This window comes from Calliphora vicina, chromosome 1 (assembly GCF_958450345.1).
Source record: "Calliphora vicina chromosome 1, idCalVici1.1, whole genome shotgun sequence".
Taxonomy (NCBI): domain Eukaryota; kingdom Metazoa; phylum Arthropoda; class Insecta; order Diptera; family Calliphoridae; genus Calliphora; species Calliphora vicina.
In genome coordinates this window covers 48071958-48098495 of record NC_088780.1, presented here as the reverse complement: position 1 = coordinate 48098495, position 26538 = coordinate 48071958, and the positions used below count along the sequence as shown (strand labels likewise).

Below are 26538 nucleotides of genomic sequence, written 5' to 3'. Positions count from 1 at the left end.
ATTCCAAACTTGCTACCGAATTAAATGCTACATTTTTGCCTAAATGAAGAATCCATCATGAGAGTGGTTTGCCAAGGTACAATACCTATAGCATTATGTGAGTATCGACGCGTATGTTGCTCTTTTGTAGGCACCAGGAATGTAAAATTCGGAGCAATTATACTTTTTTCACTTCGAATTGCTGCAGAATCCACTACTTTTTAGTTGGAATAATTTAGCCTGTAAATTAATTAACAATTTGCGCTCAATAAGCATTTTTACTGGAATTAAAATTGAAACAAGGGTAATTCAAGCCTTGAATTATAGTCAAGCAATTGAATTACACTTATTTAAATAGCATTCAAGCCTTGAATTATAGTCAAGCAATTGAATTACACTTTATTTCAATAGCATTCTCCAGTAGAAAGGAAACATAAATTCAAGCCGTATGTTTTTTGTTTGAAAGATATCTAATTTTTTCAAATACTTTTCAAGTTTAAAACATAATAACATTTGCATCCAAGACAAATTCCAAAAAAATTTTCAAGTGCTTGAATTTTTGGGGCTTTGGTGCTTATTATGGCTTTATTTTACGATTTCAAATCTAACCAATTAAGCACTAAAGCCCCAAAAATTCAAGCAGTTGAACATTTTGTTGGAATTTGTCTTGAAAAGTATTTGAAAAAATTAAATATCTTTCAAACAAAAAACATATGGCAATTGAAATAAAGAGTATTACAACTATAACTCAATTGCTTGACTACAATTCAAGGCTTGAATTACACTTGATTTCAACTTGAATTCCAGTAAAAATGCTTATTGGTTATACATTCTTTACCGATGTCTCCATTGCTATCTCTTGAAGTTTTGACGACTTTGTTTTGCAATTGTTAAAGGAGCTTTTTATCATTTTATTATTTCAAGAATTCTCAAACATGATATTATACGTTTTCTTCTTAAAGTTGCGATATTATTTCTACACAGATAAAACAGGTTCGATGTAATTTGTTGCCAATCGAATGATTCGATTCGATTTTTTGTAATTTATTCGATACTAGTACCAAAAAATCATAAAAATTACGTTATAATTAATGACAATAATACCGGTTTAAATTGGTTTATGAAAGGAATTACGTATTTTTGATTGGAACTCTTAATTCTTTTAATAATACTTATAAATTATTTAAATATAACGATTTATTTAAAAAATTCTACTGATTTTTGGCTCCATTATTATTAAAAAGTCCAGGAAATTAAGAACCCTATTCCAAGGTATCGTTTTCGAATTAATCCCTCTGATGGACGATTATGATCACTATAAAATGCACGTAATGCCGGATGACTTTGTAGAATTGAACCAAGATTTTCAAAATAAATTTGAACAATATGCAAACGTTGCTCTGGCGTGACTCTATACATAATAAATTACCAAACCAAACTAACCTTAAAACAAACGAGAATTGTCAAATCAGCTGTCACAGAAAACAGTGTTCTCCGAATCTAAAAAAACACCCTTTATATCAGGCACGGATCCAGGTCTGGGGGGCAAAGTAAAAGGAAATTAATTTTACATTTTTCTTTTATTTTTCCTTTTTATATTAAAACTTTTTGTTTTTTTTGGGGAGGAGAATTCAATTTTGTCTCTCTTCTGGATCAGCGCCTGCTTTATATGTACGCATTGAAGTTTTAAAAACAGATTGTTAATAAAAAAAATCATGAACTACAAAACTCGTAGGACGCATAACAACCGATATATTCGCATAAAACCATGACCTTTGACCTACAATATCTCAAGTAGCCGAATTTATAGAACTGATACTACTACATATTGATTATTAGATTATTGTTTAGTAGTATTCTGTGATTTCTAAGAAATTATAGAGTTAACATTTTTTCATTCATAGCAATGTTTATAAATTGAAACCGGAAATAGTGTACTTTTTAAATACATGTAAGTCGAACTTTAAATAACACCTTTGTATACCATCATGTATATCGATTTTGTCATTCCGTTTGTAACACATAAAAAAAATTTCGCATTAGTATATGGGGGATTTCACGTCAAGTGAACCAACTTTTGAAATCGATATCTTCGGTTCACTCGACATGAAATCTCTCATATATGTATATTCTGGATCCTAATAAGATTCTAATAAGACGATCAATCTATGTACGTTCGTCTGTCTTCCTATTGAAAAGACGATAGAGCAAAATCGAAAAGAGCTAGCTAGCTATCGTATTGAAAATGGGGAATATCCGTCCTATTCCCCATACTAATTTCCCCCCGGAATACTGTTTGAGCAAAGATAAATATGTTGATTATGCGGGAATTTTACACAAATTATGTCAAAAATCAAGCAACATTTGACCCTAGTCCCAATAGAAGGCCCCCTCAGAAAATTACTTGATCATATATACTTGACTTATAATAATTAAAATCGTGATGAAATTGGATATAAACAAGTTTAAAATGAACCTAAATCTTTCTGCCAACTTTTGTGAGGATCTGTCCATAATTGACCCTACCCCCATTCATACTGATGGTGGGTATGCAAGATTCGGCACAGCCGAATATAACACTTTTGCTTGTATAATACAAAAAAATTCACAACAAAATTCTGCTGAATTTATGTTTTTTTAAAGGAAAAAACATTATTGCATTTCATTAAATAAATTTCAATTGATCAAATTTCTTTCATATTTTTTTTTTGGCCAGTTTTTGTTTTCTGTTAATAAGGCATATTTGTTTTTATTAAAACGTATTAAAGAAATTGCGTTGTTAATTATAAATTTAAATAACAAACACTATGTGAGATACACATATGCTAAAATTAACAGAAAATATTAAATATTTAATAGCAGGAAACATTAAAATAATATTTAAAACACATATTACATGAAAATATTTTGATTAATTGCTTTTAATCTTTATATTTTTCTTAGTTATTTTTATTTAAGTTATTTATTAGATTTTACATAATTTCTATATTAAAACGTTTTACAAAATTTTAATTTGTTCAGTTTATTATGATGTTTTTTTTTTTTTTTTTTTGCATAATTTTCGCTAGTAACGTGGTTACTTTGATTTCTTAGAATTTTATTTTATTGGAAATTTTTATTATTGTTTAAAAACATTTTCTAAACTTTTGTTTTGTTCATCACAAGTGTTTATTATTGTTGTATATTTATTGTAAATATTTAATATTAGACTTGTAATAATAAAAACTTGCAAAGTAGTAGCAAAATTTGCTAACAAGTTTCAATAGCTACTTATTTGTTTATTTGCGATTTTATTAGATTTTGAAAAGCTCTTAAGTAAACATTTAAAAAATATTATAATGGTTTCTGCTGACCACAAAATATTTGTTTGATATTTAATGTTAATTGGAATTTAAACAAAAATTATATGCAACAATTCTCTTGAAATCTGTCTGCAACAAATTGCAAAATAATGAATCTTTATGCATACAAGTCTGCTAGCTTTCCTTGACTGACTGACTGATAGACAGACAGTACTTTCAACATGGCTGAAAGTAAAGTAGTCGTAATAATTCCTTATTAGCAATTATAATTTATAATTTAAATATGTACATGATGCACACATATACACACACCTCTTTTACCATATTTTTCTATATTCTATTCCCTATTTATTTGTGGGTTTTTACAACCAATGAAGCAATTAAAATTGCTGTCAATTAGCAAGAGACTGAAGCAAAAAAAAAAAAGGAAAAAACGGAATATAAAATGAAATAAATGAATGGCTCATATAACATTTTTAAACAGTTAAAGGTGTAGGAAACTAGAAGCTCTGGTAGGGAGAGCGGAATATTATAATACCTATAACAAAATAAGGATTTAAAAAAGGAAAGCTACAGTCATTTCTTGTGCAAATCTATGTGGGTTATTTTGTGTGTGTTTGTATGTAAATATCCTGTTGCGAAGAGTGCCCAGCAGTTCTAGGAGACAGTCCCGAACTAATGATTTTACCCATCATTTAGGGTGGGAACAAGTTACTTCAATAGCTACGTGACTAGTTATCTTAACACGTGCATATCCTAAGCAGGAGGTTTCATATAGCATCAGCTACATAACTGGATACTTGATCAGCTTCATAACTAGTTATTTTAACACGTTCCTGTCCTACCCGAATGATAATTGGCCTCAAATATTCAGTGAAAACACATTCCAATAACCGATTGCTTGTAAAAATCACATTGCTCTGATTACACTCCAATAGATTACTTCTGGTGGGTAAAATAACTATTTTCTAAAGTGCACAACAAAATAAACGATAAAAATTACTACACTGTAGGTTACTAAGAGACACTAAAGTGACTATTGACTTCACGCTGTGTTGCATGGAATATCAGTATACTTAGGCAAAAATAAACTGTATGAGAATTATATCAACACAATTTGGATAAAACCAGTTTGAACGAATTACTCACAAATGACTCTTAAAGTGACTACACTCTAGCTTACTTAGAGACACTTAAGTGGCAATTGTCCCCACGCTAGAGCACATACATACGTGTCAAATGACATAAAATATATAAATTGGAGTAAGCCAAGTGATAAGACATTAGTAACAATTACTATATATAAGGGACACATTGACTACTTGTTTAACTGCTGGGTAGTAAAAACATAGACACAGACGTTAAACATACAAGTAGACAGACTTCTCCAACTACACTCACCCATTTAAATTAAAAGCAGACCGGCAATTGGTAACATTTATTTGCAGTAGAAATTTAAATTGTGAGAATTTATTAATAATTTAATATCTTAGTTAAATTTGATAAATAATATATTAATTTGTATATATACTCGTATATACATATCCCAATCGATTTTATGATGCCCGTTTTCCTTCTAATTAATTAATAGCTTTACTATCCGAAAAATGAGTTTTAAATTTTCCTAAAATTCAGATCATGTAAAGGTCATATTTTTGAAGCTACATCTATCGAATCACCTTCGCACAGTGGCGCAGAATCAAATTTTTTTTTGGAAATAAATCTGGCATTTCTAAACAGCTGGTCTGATCGGTATACAATTTTAGTATAAGTTATTAATTTTTTTTTGTAACAACAAAAATTAACTTACATATATAAACAACAAAAATTGATTCGGAATAAATGTGGATCAAATTGTTCCTAATATTTGCAATCCTATTAAAATAAATAAATTTTAGTTTTAGAAACTCAATAAATATGTAATAAAATCTTTATTTATTAACAAAACTCAATGACGATGACAATGTCATTCTAAATAACAAAGTGTAAAAAAACTGTCAAAGAGAATACCGAAATTCCAAAAAATTTGAGCGAAAAACTCAAAAATTTTATTTTTATAATTTTGCCCATAGGTTCCACATTTCCTTCGGGCCTACGAAAAAGATTTGGTGATGAATAGGAAACACATCAAGGTCTCCAAAACTGCTTTCCACTTTCTGATGTCAGCTTTGAGATTTTAGAACATGTAGCCCAAAGCTGAAATTTTGATAAAAAATTGGTAAAATTCCGAAGGGCGTAGGAGCGACATATTCGAAAAATAGGTTAAGGTTTTTATACCAAAATGTTTTCCGTAAAGTTGCCTAACAGAAAAACATAAAATTGTTATGTGTTCTTAAATAAAGTTTTTTTTTCATAAAAAAAAAGTCACTTTTTCGCCAAAAAACAGCAAAAATCTGCTATTTTTTGAATTTTTAAATTGAAAATCGTTTATTTTTGGATACAAAATAGATATTGCTCTGAAATCTTTTGTATATTATTGGTAAATTAGTTTTCTAACTAAAAAAAAATTTGAAATGCCTATAACTCGGAGATTAAAACAAATAAATACGCTAGCATGTTTTTTCAAGACCTAGACGAGCGCTTTTCAAAAATATAATAATCTTTGAAATCGGATGTGAAACCAAAAAAATGGCAAAGTTTACATGTCGAAGGTACCCTAATTTGAGCCCCATACCACCGCCCTTGTCAAATTTTATTCCAATCGGACCAGCCGTTTAGAAATGCCAGATTTATTTCCAAAAAATTTTGAAAAACAACACATGGAAATGATAAAATTATGTGTTCGTCAAAAAATCATCTTCAGCGATGAGGCTCATTTCTGGATTAATGCGTTTGACAACAAACAACATTTTTTTTTAAAGAGAAATAACACTTAGGCAATTAATGCCTATATATTAATTGTGTTACTTTCCTTGGAAAGGGGAACGAAAGGTGGCGAAAGAAGGGGAAAGCTTTTATTTGACAACTCTGCAATTGCGCTCTCTTGTTGATTGGCAGCGGGTGGGAATCGAACCCAGGCCGCAAAATACCATATCATGCTTAATGATCATACGCTCTAACAAATTAAGCCACAGCACTCTCAAACTAAATTGTTGAGTTAGGGAAGTTACTAATCCACATGGTAACGTCCCAAATTCGTCAATGATTACCAACTTCTTTTGACATGTCATATTTGACAGCAACGACATGTGTTTTCAATAGGACGGCGCTAAGTGCTACACAGCTCATATATTCCCAGAGCCAGGGCTCTCCAAAGTAGGAGGCCTTGGGTATGTTATATTTTTAAAACGATCCTATTTCTTCGTTTGTGTTCCGTTTAAAAAAAAATTACATATCAGGAATCCCATACAAGTTTTGATAAATCTCAAAATTGTGATTTGTTAGTTTTTTGGCTATAATATCCATACTATGGTTGCGGTAATCGGAACTCTTTACAAAATAATTGAGAACATATTGGGTCATCTAAAATGGGTTACAATATTTTGATATCGACTATGAGATTTGAGAATTTGTGCTCTAAATTTGAATTTTACGTAAAAATAGGCGTTGTTTGGATGGACCTGGTCGACTCGGTGTCAACAATTTAAATTTTTTTCATTTAAAATATTTGATGTAAAATTAGCTTTTCAAAAAGTATAAATCTTTTTATATTTTTTTTTAGGTAAATTTTGTTTAGGTAAAAGTAGTGTAAGTTGAATATGGGCAATTTCATATCATCGTACGTGACATTTGTACGACTATAGAAAAAGAAAAAAAATAATTGTTTAACAATTCTTTCTGGATTTGACATATACATTTGTTGTTAGTCCAATGAAAGAAATATAGCAAAGCGGTAAATATTTGGACCCGCTGTTATCAAAAAACTAAAGTAGATTGGATAAAATTGTTGAACATTTTGTTTTCAAATGTGAATATCTCCCAAGCTATAAGTAATAATTGATAGCTACGGCGAGGTTTTTTGTAGGAGATTTTATATTATTATATAGGATCGTTTTAAGAATGTAACGTAAGTTAAGGACCCCTAGACGGGCCCATGAACTCGAAAACACTCCTTCTTTGCGCATGTTATATTTCATTCAAATCAGACTAAGGCTTTGGAAGTTACAGATTTATATCCCTTTTTTTCTATACCATTTTGCGATGTCCGTCCGTCCGTCCGCCCATGCAAACATTGTAATCAAACTATAGGTCGCAATTTCGAAGATTATTCGACAAAATTCAGCTCAAACTTAAAACTGGTTAATAAACCTTTGATATACTTAAAATGTATTTAGGAAAAGCTTTAAAACTATAATAAATAATTCAGTCATAAAATATATCAATTTGTTTTGAACTCTCTGTAAACCCCTTACATAATTTTTGCTTACAGTTTTATGTTTAACAAATAAATGGCACAACTATACATTTACCCTACAGCGCAATAAGGTATTATGTATTTGTCTTGATATTTGACCAAAAAATAATCTGAAAAACTAACAATATTTTGAGGCTGTACATGTAAACATTGTGATCAAAAGTTATGAACGCAATTTTAGAAGAAAATTTTTGAAAATTATAAGGACATTTAAATAGGTTACAAACGGTTCATTATCTTACATATGTCCCATATCAATATCATCCTTAAGTTTATATTTAAATCTCATAAATATGCTGATATCTATTTTATTAAGAGCTATCATTATTATAGATAGATCAGCAGATCTATTGAATATATGCCTTCGATAAATAGATTACACATTAAACAGTACTATCAAATTTCATGAAGATCGCTTCATAATAGATCATATAAAGCCCGCATTAAAAAATCACTTAAACTCTGATATATGGATATAGGGTGTAAGATCGGGTCTGCTGGTCTTAATCTCTCTCTGTTACTAGTTTTTTTAATTCAATTTTCAATCCCTATTTTTTCTGTAAAACAAAAAAATAACACAACTCACTCTACGTTTTTATCTTTTGTTTTATCCTTTACAGGTATCGTCAGACACGTTTTAGTTCTCGGCGTGTACGAAAACGTGTGATATTCAAACATGGTGACTGTAATGTGGTACAAGGAAATGTGGCCAAAAGAAGACGAAGATATCTACAGGTAAGTTGCACGTAACTTAAAATACCCTCAAACATACATACAGATATAAACATCCACAGCAACTCTTCAACACCATGACAATGTAGAAACAAAGCCAGCCGGGAGTTGGTAGCAAAGGAATTTCAACTGTGCAACCAACAGCTACAGTTTACCTTGAGAAATAAATGAGATGCTTAAAAGCAACTCACAAATAATGCTAGTATTTTTCCAAAGTAAATATTCATGCATATACGATTTGTATTTAAATCATGATGTTTGGTTATTTTCCTTTGATTTCAATTGTTAAATAAACCCTAGTTACAGAGCAAAAATAATATAGGTAGTTTGGAATTAAGTCCTTTTGGGCAACAATCAAAATGTATTTTTTATTGTTCTATAATAGGATTTTTATTAAAGTTAAGTAGCAATTTAAGGTGAAATTGTTGAAACATGTCAAATAAGCCCACGATTATTCTTGCTGTTTTGTAAACTTTATTTATGACAAAATGATTAATTGCTTATTAAGGAATTCCCAATTGATGTTTATTTATAAATATCACTTACATATATTTGAAATATTTTTGTTATGAGATGTGGGCTTGACTTAATTAATTAACTGTAATTGTTTGTAGATTAGTATTTTTCATAATTAGAATATATTTGTTAGAAAGTCAAAAACAATAAGATGCGAAAAGTCCTTGTTAAATAGAAGAACAAGTAAAAAGTAAACATACACCTTCAAATTATAGCACTTGCCCACTTCACCAAATAATCGAACATCTGTTGGCTTCTGCGAAGTTTTGCAAAATCAAATAATTCCCGAACAGAAATATTTGTAAAATTATCGAGAATTATTCACAATAAAGAGAAACTTTGGAGAATTTTTAAAATATCGAATCTTTATGCACGTTAAAGTGATTTTCGGAAGCGGGTCTATATGGGAGCTATGACTAATTATGGACCGATCGTAACAAAATTTGGTGACAAGAATTTTGTGTATATAAAACTTATTTGGAGCGGAATTTGTGGAGATACATATATAAATTAAACATTTATGACCGATGAAGTCCAATTTCGGGAGGACATTTGTATGGGGGCTAGGTGAAATAATGGACCGATTTCAGCCAGTTTCAATAGGCTTGGTCCTTGGGCCGAAAAAATAATATGTACCAAATTTGATCGAAATATCTTCAAAATTGCGACCTGTACTCTGCGCACAAGGTTTACATGGACAGCCAGCCAGCCGACCAGACGGACGGACGGACATCGTTTAATCGACTCAGAAAGTGATTCTAAGTCGATCGGTATACTTTAAGGTGGGCGTTAGACTAATATTTTTGGGCGTTACAAACATCTGCACAAACGCATAATTGAGTTTTATAAATAGTTCGGAATAAATGTGGATCAAATTGTTCCTAATATTTGCAATCCTATTAAAACTTTGATACAAATTTTAGTTTTAGAAACTCAATAAATATGTAATACGTAATAAAATCTTTATTTATTAACAAAACTCAATGAAATTTTCAACGTTTTTTTAAATTTGTCATTCTAAATAACAAAGTGTAAAAAACTCAATATGTCAAAGGCTAACCCGCAATTCCTCAAAATTGGAAAATAGAAATGGCAAAATTTTAAAATTTCAATTTAAAAAAATGTTGATTCTGCCCCACTTTGGGTTGTCATTATGGAATTTTTCGGTCAATGATTGCCGCAGATGAATCAGTTGCATTCGGTATAGGTTCCCTGAGATGATCTGGCTAGATTTCAGCCGCTCATAATATATAGGACCCTTTTGCTCCCAATAAATACAGAGCATTATCTAAACAATGGATATTTGGCTTTAGTGTCGATTCGGCTATTTGGTCAGGATTCACATACGATTTCTTACGCTAAGGGTTATCGTAATGTATCAATTTTTAATCGCAAGTAATGATTTGGTGCATAAAGGATTTTCTTTCATGGCATTCAAGCAGCATTTCGGGCATGCAAAATCGTCGTCCAAGGTTTCTCTTGGAGAGACTTGCTTTTGGATGTATCCTGCTGCTCGAAAATGTTTTAAAATTGCTGCGTGAGTAGCTCCCACTGACTTTGCAAGCTTTTGATGAGTTTTACAACAATCTTCATGGAGTAATGCCACCAATTCTTGGTCTTCAAACTTGTTTGGCTGGCCTGGTCGATCTTTGTCTTCCGTATCAAAATCACTACGTCGCGACGTAGTCACTAGGTTGGCCATATTTTGCGAATAATACCAAATTCATAACAGTAAGGAAATTGGTATCATTCACAAAATATGGCAAACAAATTAGTTTTTCTCGAAATTCGCAGGTACGGTAAAACTGTAGGAGGTATTGACATCTTTTTTTCATATTTTTATTCCCTATTTTATTATCAATAAAGCCCTGTGTGATGATATAAAAATTCTGAAATTTGTTTGACAACATTTTTAAAAATTTAAAAATGGAATTTTTAAACTGCCGTTAAAAAAATTAAATTAGTTTGGTCATACTTGCGAAGAGGTTAACGGTATACTACGAAGACAAAAACTCATATACAAGTAACTATGGATATATTTTAAGTAAAAATTAGCTTTTATTTTAATATTTCTCAAAATGTGTTAATTTTGTTCCTACATTTTTTGTTCTAGTGGCCTGAGACACATTAATGCCCTGGCGAATTTTTAATAACTTTAACATTTTTTAACCAATTTTTGTATTTTATATCTCATTACAACGATAATTACGTACACATTTCGATTGTTTTATATTAAACTAGTTGACCCGCCCGGCTTCGCACGGTAGCATTTACTGATGTTAGTTCTTCTAGTTTCTGCAACCCACTGTTATTATTTATTTGCAAATAAAATATCTAAATTTGTACTGCATACTTTAAGGATCTTTTTTTATTATAGTTGACTGGATTCAAAAAAAAAAAATTTCGAGTTTAACCCGGAATTTTTTAATTTTTTTTCTTTACAAACCATCTCCTGAAAATTTCGAATCGAATAAAAAAAAAAATCAGCCAAATCGCTCCAGCCGTTCTCACGTGATGACATTACATACATGGTCCATTTCATTTTTATATATATAGATTACAAAAGTAATTATTTAATGGCAACATTTTTACAAAAACTGAAAAAATAGCATTTTTCCCTCTTATAAATGATCTCACGAACTTTAACCCTTGTGCGGCACGCCAATTTTTAACTGATCGAGCTCAAACCTGTGTCAAATTTGTTTTTATCCTAACCTCATATAAAACTGCCATTCGTTTTTGAAACAGATGAGTTTTAAATTTTTCCATACATGAAGGTCCACCTTAATGTACCCTAAAAATTACATATAAGTTACACTGTGCTCGAAATTGCCACTTTTTTATTTTCGAGATATACCGTTTTCGGAAATAGAGGAGGTTGCACAACATATATTCGCGTAACTCAAAAACGGTTTAGTTTATTGAAAAAAAATGGAAAAACCGAAATTCCGCAATAAAATTACCTTTAAAAAAGGCTTAACATATTTTTAATCTTCTCAGTCGTTTTAGAAATATAAATTTGTATTGGCAAAAAAAAAATTATTTTTTTTAGCAAAATTTCGAAATTTTTCTTTTCATGAAAAATTGGAAAATGAAGCTACGCTGTTAATTTTTTAAAAAATAAAGTTCCAAACAAAACAAGCTATAAATTATTAAAATCTATTTACAACTTTTGATTTTTTTAAACAAAAGATCAAGCAAATATCACCTAATAACATTTTAAAATTTTTTCACATATTCTTACAAAAAGTCTTCTATAAATATTTTAATTTTTAAAAATTGTATGCATTTTTGAAAAGAAGATGCAATTTTCGATACGCTGATATATAATATATCTTATATTTTCCACTAGTCAAATTTATGGATTCAAAATCAACAACACACGTAAAAGTTACAGAATCTTGCCGTTTTGTAAAAATGGCACTGCATTGCCGACTATTGCAGTACTAAACATAGAAAACAGTGCACGATGTAGCTAATTACTACGATTACTTATCTTTTGTGAATAAAATTAAAAGTTGTGGACAGATTTTAATCATTTAGCTAAACGGTTAACACCACTGAATTCAGCGTACCCGAATTAGTTTAACCCACCGCGTGCCCGCTTGACAGTTTTTTCAACTAGCACAGTGTTATTAAAAACCAAAACCGCATTCAAAAGATAAGTGTTTTTAATAACTCAGAGCAATACTGCTTGCATCTGAAGATTCTTCGAATGAGATTTGTAATTCAATGGAATTGATCGTTAGCTGTGTGCTTTCTGAAACAGGTGTTGCACATTTAGCAGTAAATTTATTTTTCAAACAATTATGATAACTGTTAATAACCAACTAATTGAGAAAAATATGACGATACTTAAATAAAGACTTTTCTGGGTTTAGGTACAATATTATTTCAACAAAGTGAACGTTGGAATATTCTTTAGAATTCCCGCAAACAATTTATGTGCATAATTGCTTTTAAAACAGGGAATAAGAGGTATTAGAAAAATACGTAATAAAATATTCATTGCCAACAGTTTTGAAATGAGCTTTAAAAGAAACTCATAGAAGGATGTTGAAAGTGAAGATTTACTGTCAGACAGTTTATACAGCTTTTGCATAGCTACACAAATTGCCAAGACAACTTGCCAAATAACTGCGTAGTTTATATATTCACACATATTTTTTTTTGATGAATTATTGTTTTGTTTTGTTTTACATTTCTTTTGCTTCAAACAAATTAAATAATTGTCTCATATTACAAGCGAAAAAACTCTTGATTTTTTTTCGGATTTGGTTTTGTTTCCCAGAAATTCAACAAAATTGGTATAAATCTGTTTGCTAGACATCATTAGGATTTGCGTGGTACGCAATTCTTTTTTAATTTTTAGCTATTTTTACTTTATTTGCGGGTAAATAAATATTCGCAATATGTGTAATTTTATGTTTGTTTTCTAGGAGGGGTGAATAATCTCATATTTTATGTAGTAGGTGTTAAACTTTTGTGTTTTAATAAGGATTTCATTCATAAGAAATTTATTTAAACGGTGTTTATTGGGGTGAACAAGACATTTTATAGGTGATTATTGTTGGCATTTCTGTTTTAAGACGTTGAGTATAGATAGATTCGCAATAATCGTAGCAAACGATGTTAAAGCTTTAGTGTATTAACATTGAATTTGTTTCATTTTACACTACTTGTAAAAGTAGAAAGCTTTCAAAAGTATTTATATTTAAACTTTACCACTGTGCAGACTCTATTCTGAAAGCTTAACTAATAGTCTACTGATATTACAAGCTTTTTGGAGTTCAAGCTAGAAGTTTTTAGGTTCTATATTTATTTCCATTATTTATTACTGCAATCAGAAATACTGGTCGGTGTGTGATCCAAAACCAAAAGCTCATATTTTTTTAAAAATAGACCTGTGATCATTAGGATTGCTGCCCTAAAAGTAATGTGAAGTTATTCTGAAAGCTTTACTAGTAGTCTAGTGATATTCCAAGCATTTTATATCTTAAAAGTTCAACATTTGTTTAGATTTTTTTTTTTCAAATGGAAATACTTGGGAACAGCTCATAATCCTTAGGTTGCTATTTTATTACCACTTCATGTCCACAAGTAATTAATCTACTTATTGATACTATTTTAAACCCCCTTATTAATGTTTCAACATGTTGACAGTCGGCTGTAATTATTTGCACTGTAATTACAGTCTTGATTTACTGCCACTTTGTCTCCAATATACACTGATTTAATGTTAATAATATTCCGGTGTAATTAATAGTGTTATAATCTTTTAACAACAAGCATTTGATCTGTAATATAATTTTAATTTTAAATTAAATATATTCAATTTATTCTCCTCTAGATTTATTTTTAATTTTTTTTTTTGATTCTATTTGAAATACTTGTGGCAGTTGACCTTTTTGGCAAACTAGCAATTTTATATTCTATTGACTTAAAAGGCTAGTGTTTTTTTTTTTGTATTTTTTTGTAAATGGTATTTGTTGCTATTAATTAATAGTGAATATATGAAGATATATTGAATTACATTTACGCTTTGCTTTGTGTGTTTGTCTGAATTGAATAGATTTATACGAATGATTATGAAATGTTCAACAAATTCATAATAGTTTATGGAATATTTTTGACATAATAAATGAAGGAAAAGTAAGCGAATGTAATAAATTCCTTGAAATTTGATAGGTGCTGGATGTAATTGCGTAGTTTAGAATAGAAGTGGAAATGTTTAGGAGACAATGAACTGTGAATTATATAAATGTACATAGAACTTTTCAATAAACATGATGTGAATTTCACACCTTTACTGATGTTTGATCAGCTTTTTACATAAAGATTTTTTTTTAATAATTTTGTAAATAATATTCCGGAAGATTAATTTAAGTTTATAATGTTAATTGTTTTAAGGAATTTAAATGTCTTTTTAAACATAAAGCAATTTATCATAAACTCTAAAAATAACAAAATTAAATTATTCAACATTTTATAATTTTTATTTTAAACATAAATTTTGAAATATATGAAAAGTCTCTAAATAAGTAATTGATACATTAGCCTAAATCTGCATCTGTGTAGATTTCAAAACAATTAAAAATTTTAAATTCTCTTGCAAAATGCGCAATTTACAAGTATTTAGGTATCTTAACTAATAATTAATATTAATCATACGTTATGAGTACCAATATTTCAATATTCATTAAAATCTTAAAACTTCATGTAAATATTCAATGAAAAACTAAATTAATGAACAATGCACAGTGGGCTTAACGGCTAATCCGATCGGGATAAAATTTTACGTGGGCCTAGCTTAGCTTATTCGAGTTTAAGTTATAAAAATTTTCCCTACAAATGCTCCAGGGGCGGCGCTATGCGGACTCAAAGAAGGGTATTTTTTGTCATTTTTTGGTTTCCCATTCGATTTGAAAGACTTTGATATTTTTGGAAAGCGCTCAGCTATGTCTTGAAAAAAACATGCTTGCGTATGCCATTCATTTCTTATAATTTTCGAGTTATAGGCATTTAAAAATTGAAATTTTAAAATTTTGCTATACCTTGCTCCGCTTTTTTAAAAATATAGGGCGTAGTTTTGGACCTTGACTTGATTTTTTTTTGTTAGTTAGACAACTGAATTAGCAATAATATACAAAAGATTTGAGGTCAATATCTATTATGGATTCAAAAATAAACGATTTTCAATTTAAATATGTATTAAAAAAATAGTAGATTTTTGCTGTTTTTTGGGCGAAAAGGTGACTTAACTCTTTTTTTATTAAAAAAAACTTTCTTTAAGAACATATAACAATTGTATGTTTTTCTTTAAGTTATCTTCATGGAAAATATTTTGGTAAAAAAATATGTCCTATTTTTTTTTGCAATTTGACCTAATTTTTTGTATCAAAATTTCAACTTTGGGCCACATGTTATAAAAGCCCGTAGCTGGAATCAGAAAACGGAAAGTAGCTTTGGAAACCCTGATGAATTCCCTATTTATCCCCAAATTATTTTCCCAGCTCCGAAGGAAATGTGGACCCTATAAGCAAAATTGTAAAAAATACCATTTATGGGATTTTCTTTAAAATTTTTGGAATTGCGGGATTTTCTTTGACTTTTTGACAAGTTTTTTTTACACTTTTTTATTTAGAATGATAAATTTAAAAAAACATTGAATTTTGTTAATAAATAAAGATTTTATTACATATTTAATGAGTTTCTAAAACTAAAACTTGTATCAAAATTTTAAAAGGATTGCAAATATTAGGAACAATTTGATCCAAATTTATTCCGAAACTAGCTGAACCCGGTCCGCGTTGCTGGCCCTTAGAAAACATCTGTTTTATATTGCATCTCGAATTTAATATACAGTTTCGGACAAAGTCGGTGATTCAATGAATTCAAAAATTCAGTAGAATAATCGACAGCTTGTTCTTCGTTCATTACTGTGTCAATCTATTTGTATTTTATTGTTTTGCTAGGCAGTTTCAATTGTATTTGCTTATTGATCTTGTTAACATCATTATTTGTTGGTGCCAAAATTGCATGTTCCCACAGACAATCCGAATTGTTGTAGTTCGTTGTAAGACTTGGGAATACTTTGTTGACAACGTCTTGAATATTCATTTGCATTTGGCAGAAGTCCGAAATGAAATCTCATTTGTGGAGGGATCAATTGGAATTTTTCGTATCGTCATTGGGAAGCGTGAGCAATGATCCAAAACTGTGGTACATTTGGCCTTGAACTTTAAAGGTGGGCATGAAGCCGACATCATTTGAAAGCATGTGTTGTACTTTTGGATAATTTGAAGGAAGTGTTTGGAAATAGGATTGGCGCCAGAAATGTAACTTAGTAGCAACTCAGACGGCTCCATAACTGGTGGCAGAATAACTTTACCGTTCGAACAGCATATTCCCGGGTATTCCTTAGGGAACTTCAAAATGCTGCAATGTAAGTAATGTTTGTTCATTGCGCCAATTAGTACATCCTTGTGATTCCTGTAGTCATCATACTTATTGTAATAAAATCCGGGCAACTTTAAATCGATTCTTTCTCTTGATCGAGTCATTCGGGAGCAAACAACTATATGCTGTTGAGGTGTTTCTGCAGCACTCGATGAAGATGCACTGCGACGCATTTGCTGAAGCCGTCAATCTCGTTCTCTTCCCTTTTCTGCGACTCTAGACGTATATGCCCTTTCGAAAACAAATTTTATTTGAATAAAACCGTTATTTTTTATTAAAAGTGATATGCGGAGAGTTATTCAAAATATTATTTTTTTAATAGATTTTATATGGAAATTTTTTAATCATGCACCTAATTTGCAAGAGTAAACAAAATTGTTTATCATCGATTGATAATATAAAAGAACTTCTATAGTACCGGACATGTGTTGGAATGTATTCCTTTTTTCTTTTACACCAAATCATTAATTTTTAGAATGATGTTAAGCAACAAAATGAAAATTGTCATTGTTTGAACGTTGGAAATAAAAAAAAAGTATTTATGTATATGTGTTACAGTGTTACCCGCTATGCTTTTCTGAAGATTCCGTGAAAATTTTATCAAAATCGGTCCAGCCGTTGAGTCCATATGGAACATACATACACACATCTGTTTATATATGTATATAATGGCATTAACGGTATTATGTAAAAATTAGATTTGTACACACCTCTCCGCCCACAGACCGAATATCAAAAATCTGACTTTACAGTGTTACCCGCTGGGTTATTCTGAAGATTCCCTGAAAATTTCATCAAAATCGGTCCAGAAGTTTTTTATATATATAGATGGTATTAGCGGTATAATGTAAAAATTTGATAATGCCACGCCCCTCCGCCCACAGACCGAAAATCAAAAATCTGACTTTACAGTGTTACCCGACAGGCTATTCTGAAGATTCCCTGAAAATTTCATCAAAATCGGTGGAGCCGTTTTTGAGTTCATTCGGAACATACATACACACATACATACCCACATACAAACATCCATTTTTATATATATAGATAATTTTTGTGTTAAGATAAGTTAATTTTTGGACTTACAAAAAAATATCAAGTCAATATCTCAATTAGATTTTAAAATTTTTCACAATAAAAGTCCGTCCTTCAACAATATTGCACTTTTTCATACAAAAATTTATTATTTAAATTTATCAATATTTTATTCAACAACAAGTCAATGATTCTGACGTAGTCACATTAAAATATGAACAAGTAAGAGAGCTACATTCGGCTGTGCCGAATCTTATATAACCTTCACCAAATTATACTTCAAAATAGAAATTTTAAACAAAATTTATTTTTATTTCCAAAGTTGCTTTTTTATTTCTAGGTAAACTTTTTTTTCGAATTGTTATTTTAAATTTTTTTTTAAAATTTAAAAAAAAAAATTTTTGATCTTTAAATTTTATTTTTGGTGAAAAAAAAATTCGGGTTAAAAAATATATTTTTCCGAATTTGAGCCATTGTAGGTCCAAATATCTATCATTAGATATCCATATTGTCTATATGGATATCCAGATATAGTTCAAAAATAGGTAAAAATCGAGGTTGTCCTGGTTTTTTCCTCATATCTCTTCAGAAAATTGATTTCAACAGACATCGACTCCGCTATATATAAGTATCCAGAATATATATACTTTATAGGGTCGGAAAATTATATTGTGGAAATTCAAGGGGATTATTTTCAATATGTGTTTTGCCTACATGAAATTTTAAATATCGATATAAATATTTTTGGGATATTCGAGTTAAGGGAGTAAAATAGGCTATTGATTTGTGTGTTGGTATTTTTTTGGTACCATTTGTATCAGTTGTTCTAACTAAGGCAATGAAATATGTGTTCTAGCTTTGTATTTGAAAAGTAATTTCTTCATAAGGGTAACAACGAGTAAAAAGAGGAATTTCTTTTAAATAAATCACATTCAGTCTTAATAGTTTTAAATATGGATTTATTTAATAGATAACACCGTACGACACTCAATATTAGACACGAACCGGATAATATACGTCCGAAACAATAAATTAAATGGAGAAAAACTGCGTTTTCAGTTTTTCATTTCGTGATCCTGTTTCCTTTTAAAAGGACTTCAAATTTTCAGAGGAGTACATTTTTAAAAAAATGTTTTAAAATACTTCTGATCATCCTACTATGTCAAATTTGGTGTCAAATGATCAAGAAGAGTTGTAGAATATTTCGTATTATTTTTATTTTATCCTGTAAGGATCAAAAGATGTCAAAAATGTCCTTTAAAATTTTTATCCTTGAATATCCTTTTAGATTTCCAATAATTTTTTTTTTAAAAAAATAGTAAGTTAAAGATCCAAATATTGAATACCACATGTCAAAAAAAAAAACAGTTTTTCTCTATTAAATTTATAGTTTCAGGCGTATATTATCCGGTTCGTGTCTAACGAATTTTTTCTCTAATAAGTTCAAAACAATATATTTTTTTTAAATACTAAATTAAATGACAAAAAATCTAAACATTATATTTTTGGTACCTTTTGTATACTTTGTTCTAAATAGATAACAGTTGTGTTGTAGCTTAGTAGAGTCAAATGAATTTGAAAAGTGCCTTTTCCACAAGATGATACTAAGGTGGTAATAGCAAGTAAAATGGTGATTTGTGTTGCACTTTTAAACTAATCAACTACTGACTTAATATTTTAAATATAGATACTTTTAAGTACAAAAAGGCGATAGAGTAAAAATTAATGGTTTGGTACTATTTTATATTTCGTTCTGTAGTGACAAGAAAAGTGTAAATATTTATTAGGAAAGTCGACATCGAAGGGTTATATACACACTTTGCTTTTTAAAATGAGGTTATCAGCGCAAAAGTGGTGTAACCCACCACTTTTGCTACATCCCTTTATTATATTATTCTCTGTTCATAAGTTCCATCTGCTTTTGCATACCAAAAGGTAACTTACTCCACTTTTGTATTGATAGTTGGTATTGTTTGGACTATATATAACAGCAGAAAAGCAATATATAAGTTAGGTTTGGAAATTCAGTATTAACGTCATAAAAAGTATAACAAATGTTGGTACTTTTTATATTTAAAACAATCGAATTTGAGTTGTATTTACAAAAATATGTAAGTATTAGAAAAGCACTTTTCTAAAAGTCCACTTTTATGTGTAACAAATTGTAAAAATAGAAATTTTGTATTTCTTATATGGTGAAAAATGATATTCAGAATAAAATATTAATCGTTAATTCCTTTAACACAAACAACATTAATATGGTTAATCCATCGTTTTTAAAAATTGTGTACTTTTTTAATGACAATTTTGAATAATATACACAAAAAAACAGTTTTTTATTTTAAGAAAAGCATCTCTCATTACTTCAGATGTTTCGTAATTTTAGCTTATTAGTTCATCATTGGAAAATTACGATATTGTCTTCCAATAAGATTGTTTAAAAATTTTAACCCTAAAATAGAAATAATTGTAATTTGTTTGTTAATAATTTTGGTACAGGTATTCGAATTTTGATAATTTTTAATATGCGGAAGGCAAATTGTTGCAAAATTAAATCTCCATCCCTTCATCAAAAATATGGAGGGTATATGGATTTAGTTATCTCATTTGTAACAAAAATTTATATATTCTGCGTCTTCATAAAATTATTAGATGATCTAGCTATGTCTGTTGAAGGTACGATAAGAACTAGAAAGCCGAACTTAAGCAGATGAACTTTTCCCGAAAATATTCTTTGTTAATGAAAATTAGAATTTCGATTTTTGAAAAGCTTCATCAAAAGTTTTATGTATTTTCTTCAAAAACCTTTGATTTATCTAAGATAACAACAATTTTCTCGATTTAATAAATATTAATAAAATTATTAGGGAATTAACTCGAGCCTTTCAAGACTGGGGTGTATGAGCATTAAATTGTTGATAAACAAATTTCTTAAATGTTATTAATCAAATTCTCTTTCCTTACAGGACATTTTCACCACCCTCGTCGACGCACAATGGCGTTGGACCCTCATGGTATTCGCTTTTAGTTTTCTCATATCCTGGGCCTTCTTTGGGCTCATCTGGTTCACGATAGCCTACGCCCACGGTGACCTCGAGTGGATACAGATGCGCGACGAGCAGCCTGAATTAATACAAAATATGACACACACTATGTGTGTGACCGAAGTACGTTCATTCATATCAGCATTTCTATATTCGATTGAAACTCAACACACAATCGGCTACGGTAATCGTTTCGTAACCGAAGAATGTCCCGAGGCGATATTCACAATATGTCTTCAGTGTATAACGGGTGTATTTATACAAGCATTTATGGTGGGCATCGTGTTTGCCAAACTCTCGAGACCGAAGAAGCGCGCCCAAACATTGCTGTTCTCACGCAATGCGGTCATATGTCATCGGGATGGAGTGCCCTGTTTGATGTTTCGGGTGGGCGATATGCGCAAGTCTCACATAATAGAGGCGCATGTGAGAGCGCAAATAATAAGGAAGAAGGTGAGTGTGTGTAATGAAAGCAAATTTTGTAGTGACAAACAATTTTGCTGGCAAACGAATGATTTAGTCTTCTCAATCAAAAATTTGTGTAGCTGTTAAGCAATTGAGTTTCCTATTAAACCTTTTTAAGAATTTTGTTTTGTGGTTATAATAAAAATTAAATTTTTTCTTTGTTTATTTTTTCAGGTCACCAAAGAGGGTGAAATTTTGCCTTTTTACCAACAAGAACTTACCGTAGGAGCCGATGGTGGTGAGGATCGTTTAATGTTTATTTGGCCTACTACCATAGTCCACAAAATAGATCGTCATAGTCCTTTGTATATGTTGTCAGCCTCGGATATGTTAAAAGAGAGATTTGAGGTGGTTTGCATGCTGGGTAAGTTTCTTAATAAAATTTTAATTTTCAATGTGTAATTTATTGTGGTTTGGTTTATATAGAGGGCGTTATAGAGTCCACTGGCATGACCACACAGGCTCGTAGCAGTTTCTTGCCTTCGGAAATCTTGTGGGGCCATCGTTTTGTAAATGTGGTTTCATTCCGCAAAGAAACTGGCGAATATGAAGTCGATTATACGTTATTCAATAACACTTACGATGTGGATACACCTTTGTGTTCGTCCAAAGATCTAGATGATCTTAAAGAAGAATATACCAAAAATAATAAAGCAGGATTAGGTATAAATTAATAAATTATATTAATTTTTCATTAGTTTAATATTTATTTATTTATTTTTTCAGATCGCGCTTTATCCGTAGGCTTAATTAAACATATTTCTTCCGCTGCCTCCGTGGATCATTTGGATCCGGCCAGTGATGAATCTTTAGATTCGGGCCGCCTACACATACGCTCAAATTCCATTCCCAATGGTGCTTTGGCAGTTGAACTAGAACCCTTAAACAATAATAAACCCTCGTTTGCGGTGGGTGGTTCCACCATTATACCAACCATAACCACAAATTTCCAAAGTATTAATGAGTTAAATAATTCCAATACAAATTTAACACCGTTAATCAAAAATAATAACAACAACAACAATAATAATAGCACAAACAATGTACACAGTAGTAATAGTAGTCTAAAGAAATCCTCCAATTCTCGACGTCTTTCCATAAAACAAGATCAGCTTCCTTTAGATTCATTATGCTGATATTTAAGTAAATTTTTAAAGAAATTATTTTGAATTTTTTATTTTTTATTTGTCATTTTATTCGAAATTATTGTGTAAAAGTTGTTGGCCTTTTATTTTTGTTTATTTGTGCTGTAGAGAAGAGGATTTTAAGAAGGCATAGCAGAATAGGAAGAATTGTTGAGTTAGTGGAGTGATAAAATGTTGAAGCAACTTTTTGAATTTTAAGAATTTTTTTTTTGAAATTTAGGTTGCAAAAAAGTTTATTTTGAATTTTTTCTTAAATTTTACACTTTTTATGGCGTTTTCTTTTCTTTGCAAAAATGTTGCCTCTTTGCTTTTTATTTGCACTTTTGTGTTGTATTCTTAGAAAAAGGTTACACAGTGAACCAAAATGATATTCTATTTCCAAAATGTCACCCTATTAATCAGGAAAATGTTGCATTTGGTATCCTCAATTTAGCTTTAGTCTCAGAATGTTGAATGTTTTAAGAGCTGATTCTATGTACTTTTATTAGAAATTTTGTGTTGTATTCTTAAAAAAGATAGAACTATTATATTTTTCAAAATGTCACCCTATTAACGGCAAAAATGTTTAATTTTGTATCTGCAATTTTGCTCTAGTCTCAGAATGTTGCCTTTTTAAAGATCTGAATCTATTAAAAAGATGAATTTGATAAATTTATTACCTTTAAAATGTTTGTTCCGAAAACGTCTTTATTTTTTTAAGATTTTTTTCTGTAGTGAACACTTTTTAGCCGGTTTTTATTTTGCAAAAATGTTGCCTTTTTTGCCCCTTGGAATTTTGCGTTCTTTGCTGAAAAATGTTCACACAGTAAAGGAGAAAAAATTTAACCCTAAAAGTGCAAACAAATTTGATATTTTTGCATTCAACGTGAAAATGTTGCATTATTCAAACTTTGTTTGTTTAAGTTTTGGAATAAATATTCATCATCAATTGTTTTTTAAAAAAGCCATTAAATTTTGTTAAAATTGTTTCCTAATCCAGAGCAGAGCAAATTTTTTTGCACTTTTTGTTATATTTTCTGAAAAAAGGCAACACTAAGAAGGGGAATTATGTTATTTTTTTTTAAAAATGTCACCCTAACAATGAAACAGATATAAAAATGTTTGCAATTGGTCCAAAAATTTTGCTTTTCCAAAAAAATCAATTAAATTTTGTTTAAATTGTTTCCTAATCCAGAATTGTTCATAAAAATTTCTTTTGTGGCGAATAAATTTGCAAATTTGTTGCACTTTTTGTTTGGTTTTTCTGAAAAAAGGCAACACTAAGAATAGGAATTATGTTCTTTTTTGAAAATGTCACCGTAAAAAAGAAAAAGCTATAAAAATATTTGCAATTGGTCTAAAAATTTTGAGTTTTTATTTACAAGTATATTGAAGAATATAGCCCTACCTGAGAGGCAAAATGTCTTTTCGCACTTATGCATTAAATACATTCAAGATAGCAGGCTACAGCCTACAACCTGTCAAAACTTTGCACGACAACACGCACACAACCACCGTTGTAGCCAAGTTAAACTTATTTCTTTAATTTTGTCTTTATTTTTTTCTGTCAGTATAATAAAATATGAAATAAATGGGAGTATAATTTGAATGAAATAAAAGTGGCATCATTAAAATATGTATTTGAACAACAATGTCAGCTGGTTACAAGGTTGCTGCGGTTTTCAAAATAATTAAATAGCTGACTATACGACGACAATTGTTGCTAGCGGCATTTGTAGTCGTGTAGTCCGTAGCCTGATGTCCTGAATGTGATGATGTTCACAACATAAAAACTACTTTTTTCTGTCTGAACTTTTGTTTTGAAATGAAATATATTTTTTGTTAAAAATTAATGCAACTTTTATTAAAAATTTGGATATAAAACCAAATCTGAAATAAGAAAGATTTTGGGTTCAGCGAATAAGGCAATATTTTACGAATGTTGTCCTGTAAAAAGGCAAAACATTTAAAAAAATAAAAATTTGTTTTAAGCCAAGGTTTTAGGAAAATATTTTGAAATAAATTTAAAGGTTCTATTAAAAATTTAAAACTAAATTCTCTAAATAAATATAAGAAAACGAAATTTTATTTTTTTAATTTTCAACCCTCAAACTTTGATTATCTCTAAATCCTTCTTAAACACTTTTCATTACAGCATAATTATTATTATTATTATTCTAAACTCTTATCCTTAAAGTCCTTTAAATAATGGGGACATTTAAAGATTAAATGCCATATTTTTAATTTATAAGATTAAGTCTAATAGAAACAAGAAAGAATTTATAATTGATATTAAGCCACAAATCAATTTATATTTTAAACAAAAACATAAATATTTTTTTTAACAATTTTTTTTTTATTTTAAAGAAGGGTTTTAATTTACAAATATAATTTTCTTTTCAAATTATAAAAATAAAAAAAAAACGTCAAAAATTGTGATTGTCTACATATAGAAATTTAAAATACAAAAAGAAAAATAAGAATAAAAAAAAATAAAATTGCACAAAAGCGCTTAAATAAAAACAAGTGATTTAAAACAGAAAATACATAAATTAACAATACACATGCCTATTTTTATATAAATTTATTATCAAAAACTAAAATACAAAAACGCTAAAATAAAACTAAATGTTTTTTTTATAAAACACTTAAAAATATGTAGAAACTTTGTAATAAAACAGCTCTTTTAAACAATAGAAAACTGTGCAAGAGAAAAGAACAATAAAAACTAAAACTAAAAACAGTTTTTTCAAAATTTTTAAGCTAAACATTTATCTAAAACGCCATCCATTTAAAAATAATAACTAAAGTAATTAATAATGTATCCATAGAAAGTGATCAAAATGTCTCTTAAAATTTTTTCTAATCAAAATTTATCAAATATTCAATCTAAAAACTGTTTGAAAATCTAATTTTATTTTCCAAAAAGCGCTTTAACTACACAAAAATTATTTTAAAAAAACGAATTTATAAAAACATTTTCTTTTGTTTATTATATTAGAAATTAAATTAAAAAACTAAAATCTTGCCTCATTTTATTTAAAAGAAATTGTCCATAGAAAAATTACATTTGATTTGTTATTTATCCTTAAAAAAAAATCAATATTTTAAAAATGATAATTGTAGTAATTGTAAATTATATATTGAACATAAAAAGTGTGCTATATTTTTTAGAAAAAGAGTCAAATAATTCATTATATATTTACACAAAAACATATTTTTCTAAATGGACAATAAAATGTGAATGAAAAAACCTAAACTAATGAAAAAATTGTAAAAATGTAAAGTTGAAAATTAATGAAAAAAAACATATTGTTTTAAATTTAAGTGAAAAAAGATGATATATATATATATGAAAAAACAACTATTTTTAAAGAAATATATTTTAAATAAAAAAAAACACAAATCAATTATATAAAAGACGTAAATTATACGAAAAAGTTTTGGTGTTTTAATTCGATTCTAAAATGAAAGATTTAGCAACAAAATTTTGGGAAATCAGTAGCAGGACAAACTGGTGGATAAGAAATGAAAAATAACAAGATATAAAGTATAGTTGGTCATGAACCCTCTATTAGCTTCATTTATAGAAATTTGTAATTAAGATTAATTTTATTTTCAAACATTAAGCACTAAAACTGACAAATTTTCAACTGATATTTATAGATTTTGGTCAATACGAAACTTATCTATAATGAAGTTTATGTCCATAATATTATTGCTAGCGGATTATTTTCATGCTGAACTTTATGTCCATAATATTGTTTACTAGTAGATCATGAGAGTACCTAACGGACTAATCCTTCAAAATCCAGTAGAATGGTTTATACTCATAGACTGCGTTTGATATACGATCTTCTATATTAAAATCTTCTTCTATATAAATAAAAATCAAATGTCGTTCGTTGGTAATTGCATCAGTTGAGAACGGCCGGACAAAATACATCAATCTGTGATCAACAAATCAACAAAAATCGATTTTTTATATAAAAACTCAAAATATCTAAATTCGCTAATAACTTGGCAAATAA

At 29.2% G+C, this 26538-nt stretch overlaps 1 protein-coding gene across 4 annotated transcripts in view; it reads left to right on the top strand.

Moving 5' to 3' along the window:
- Positions 1-25947, top strand: part of Irk1 (Inwardly rectifying potassium channel 1) — an 87082-nt gene extending 61135 nt beyond the window's left edge. For all 4 annotated transcript variants that reach the window (XM_065510994.1, XM_065511011.1, XM_065511003.1 and 1 more), the window contains 5 exons: positions 8256-8370; positions 20841-21371; positions 21558-21747; positions 21810-22046; positions 22110-25947. In XM_065510994.1, the coding sequence (XP_065367066.1) occupies positions 8256-8370; positions 20841-21371; positions 21558-21747; positions 21810-22046; positions 22110-22519 (1483 nt within the window). In that variant the 3' untranslated portion in view covers positions 22520-25947. The remainder of the gene's footprint in view (positions 1-8255; positions 8371-20840; positions 21372-21557; positions 21748-21809; positions 22047-22109) is intronic.
- Positions 25948-26538: the final 591 nt, after the last annotated feature.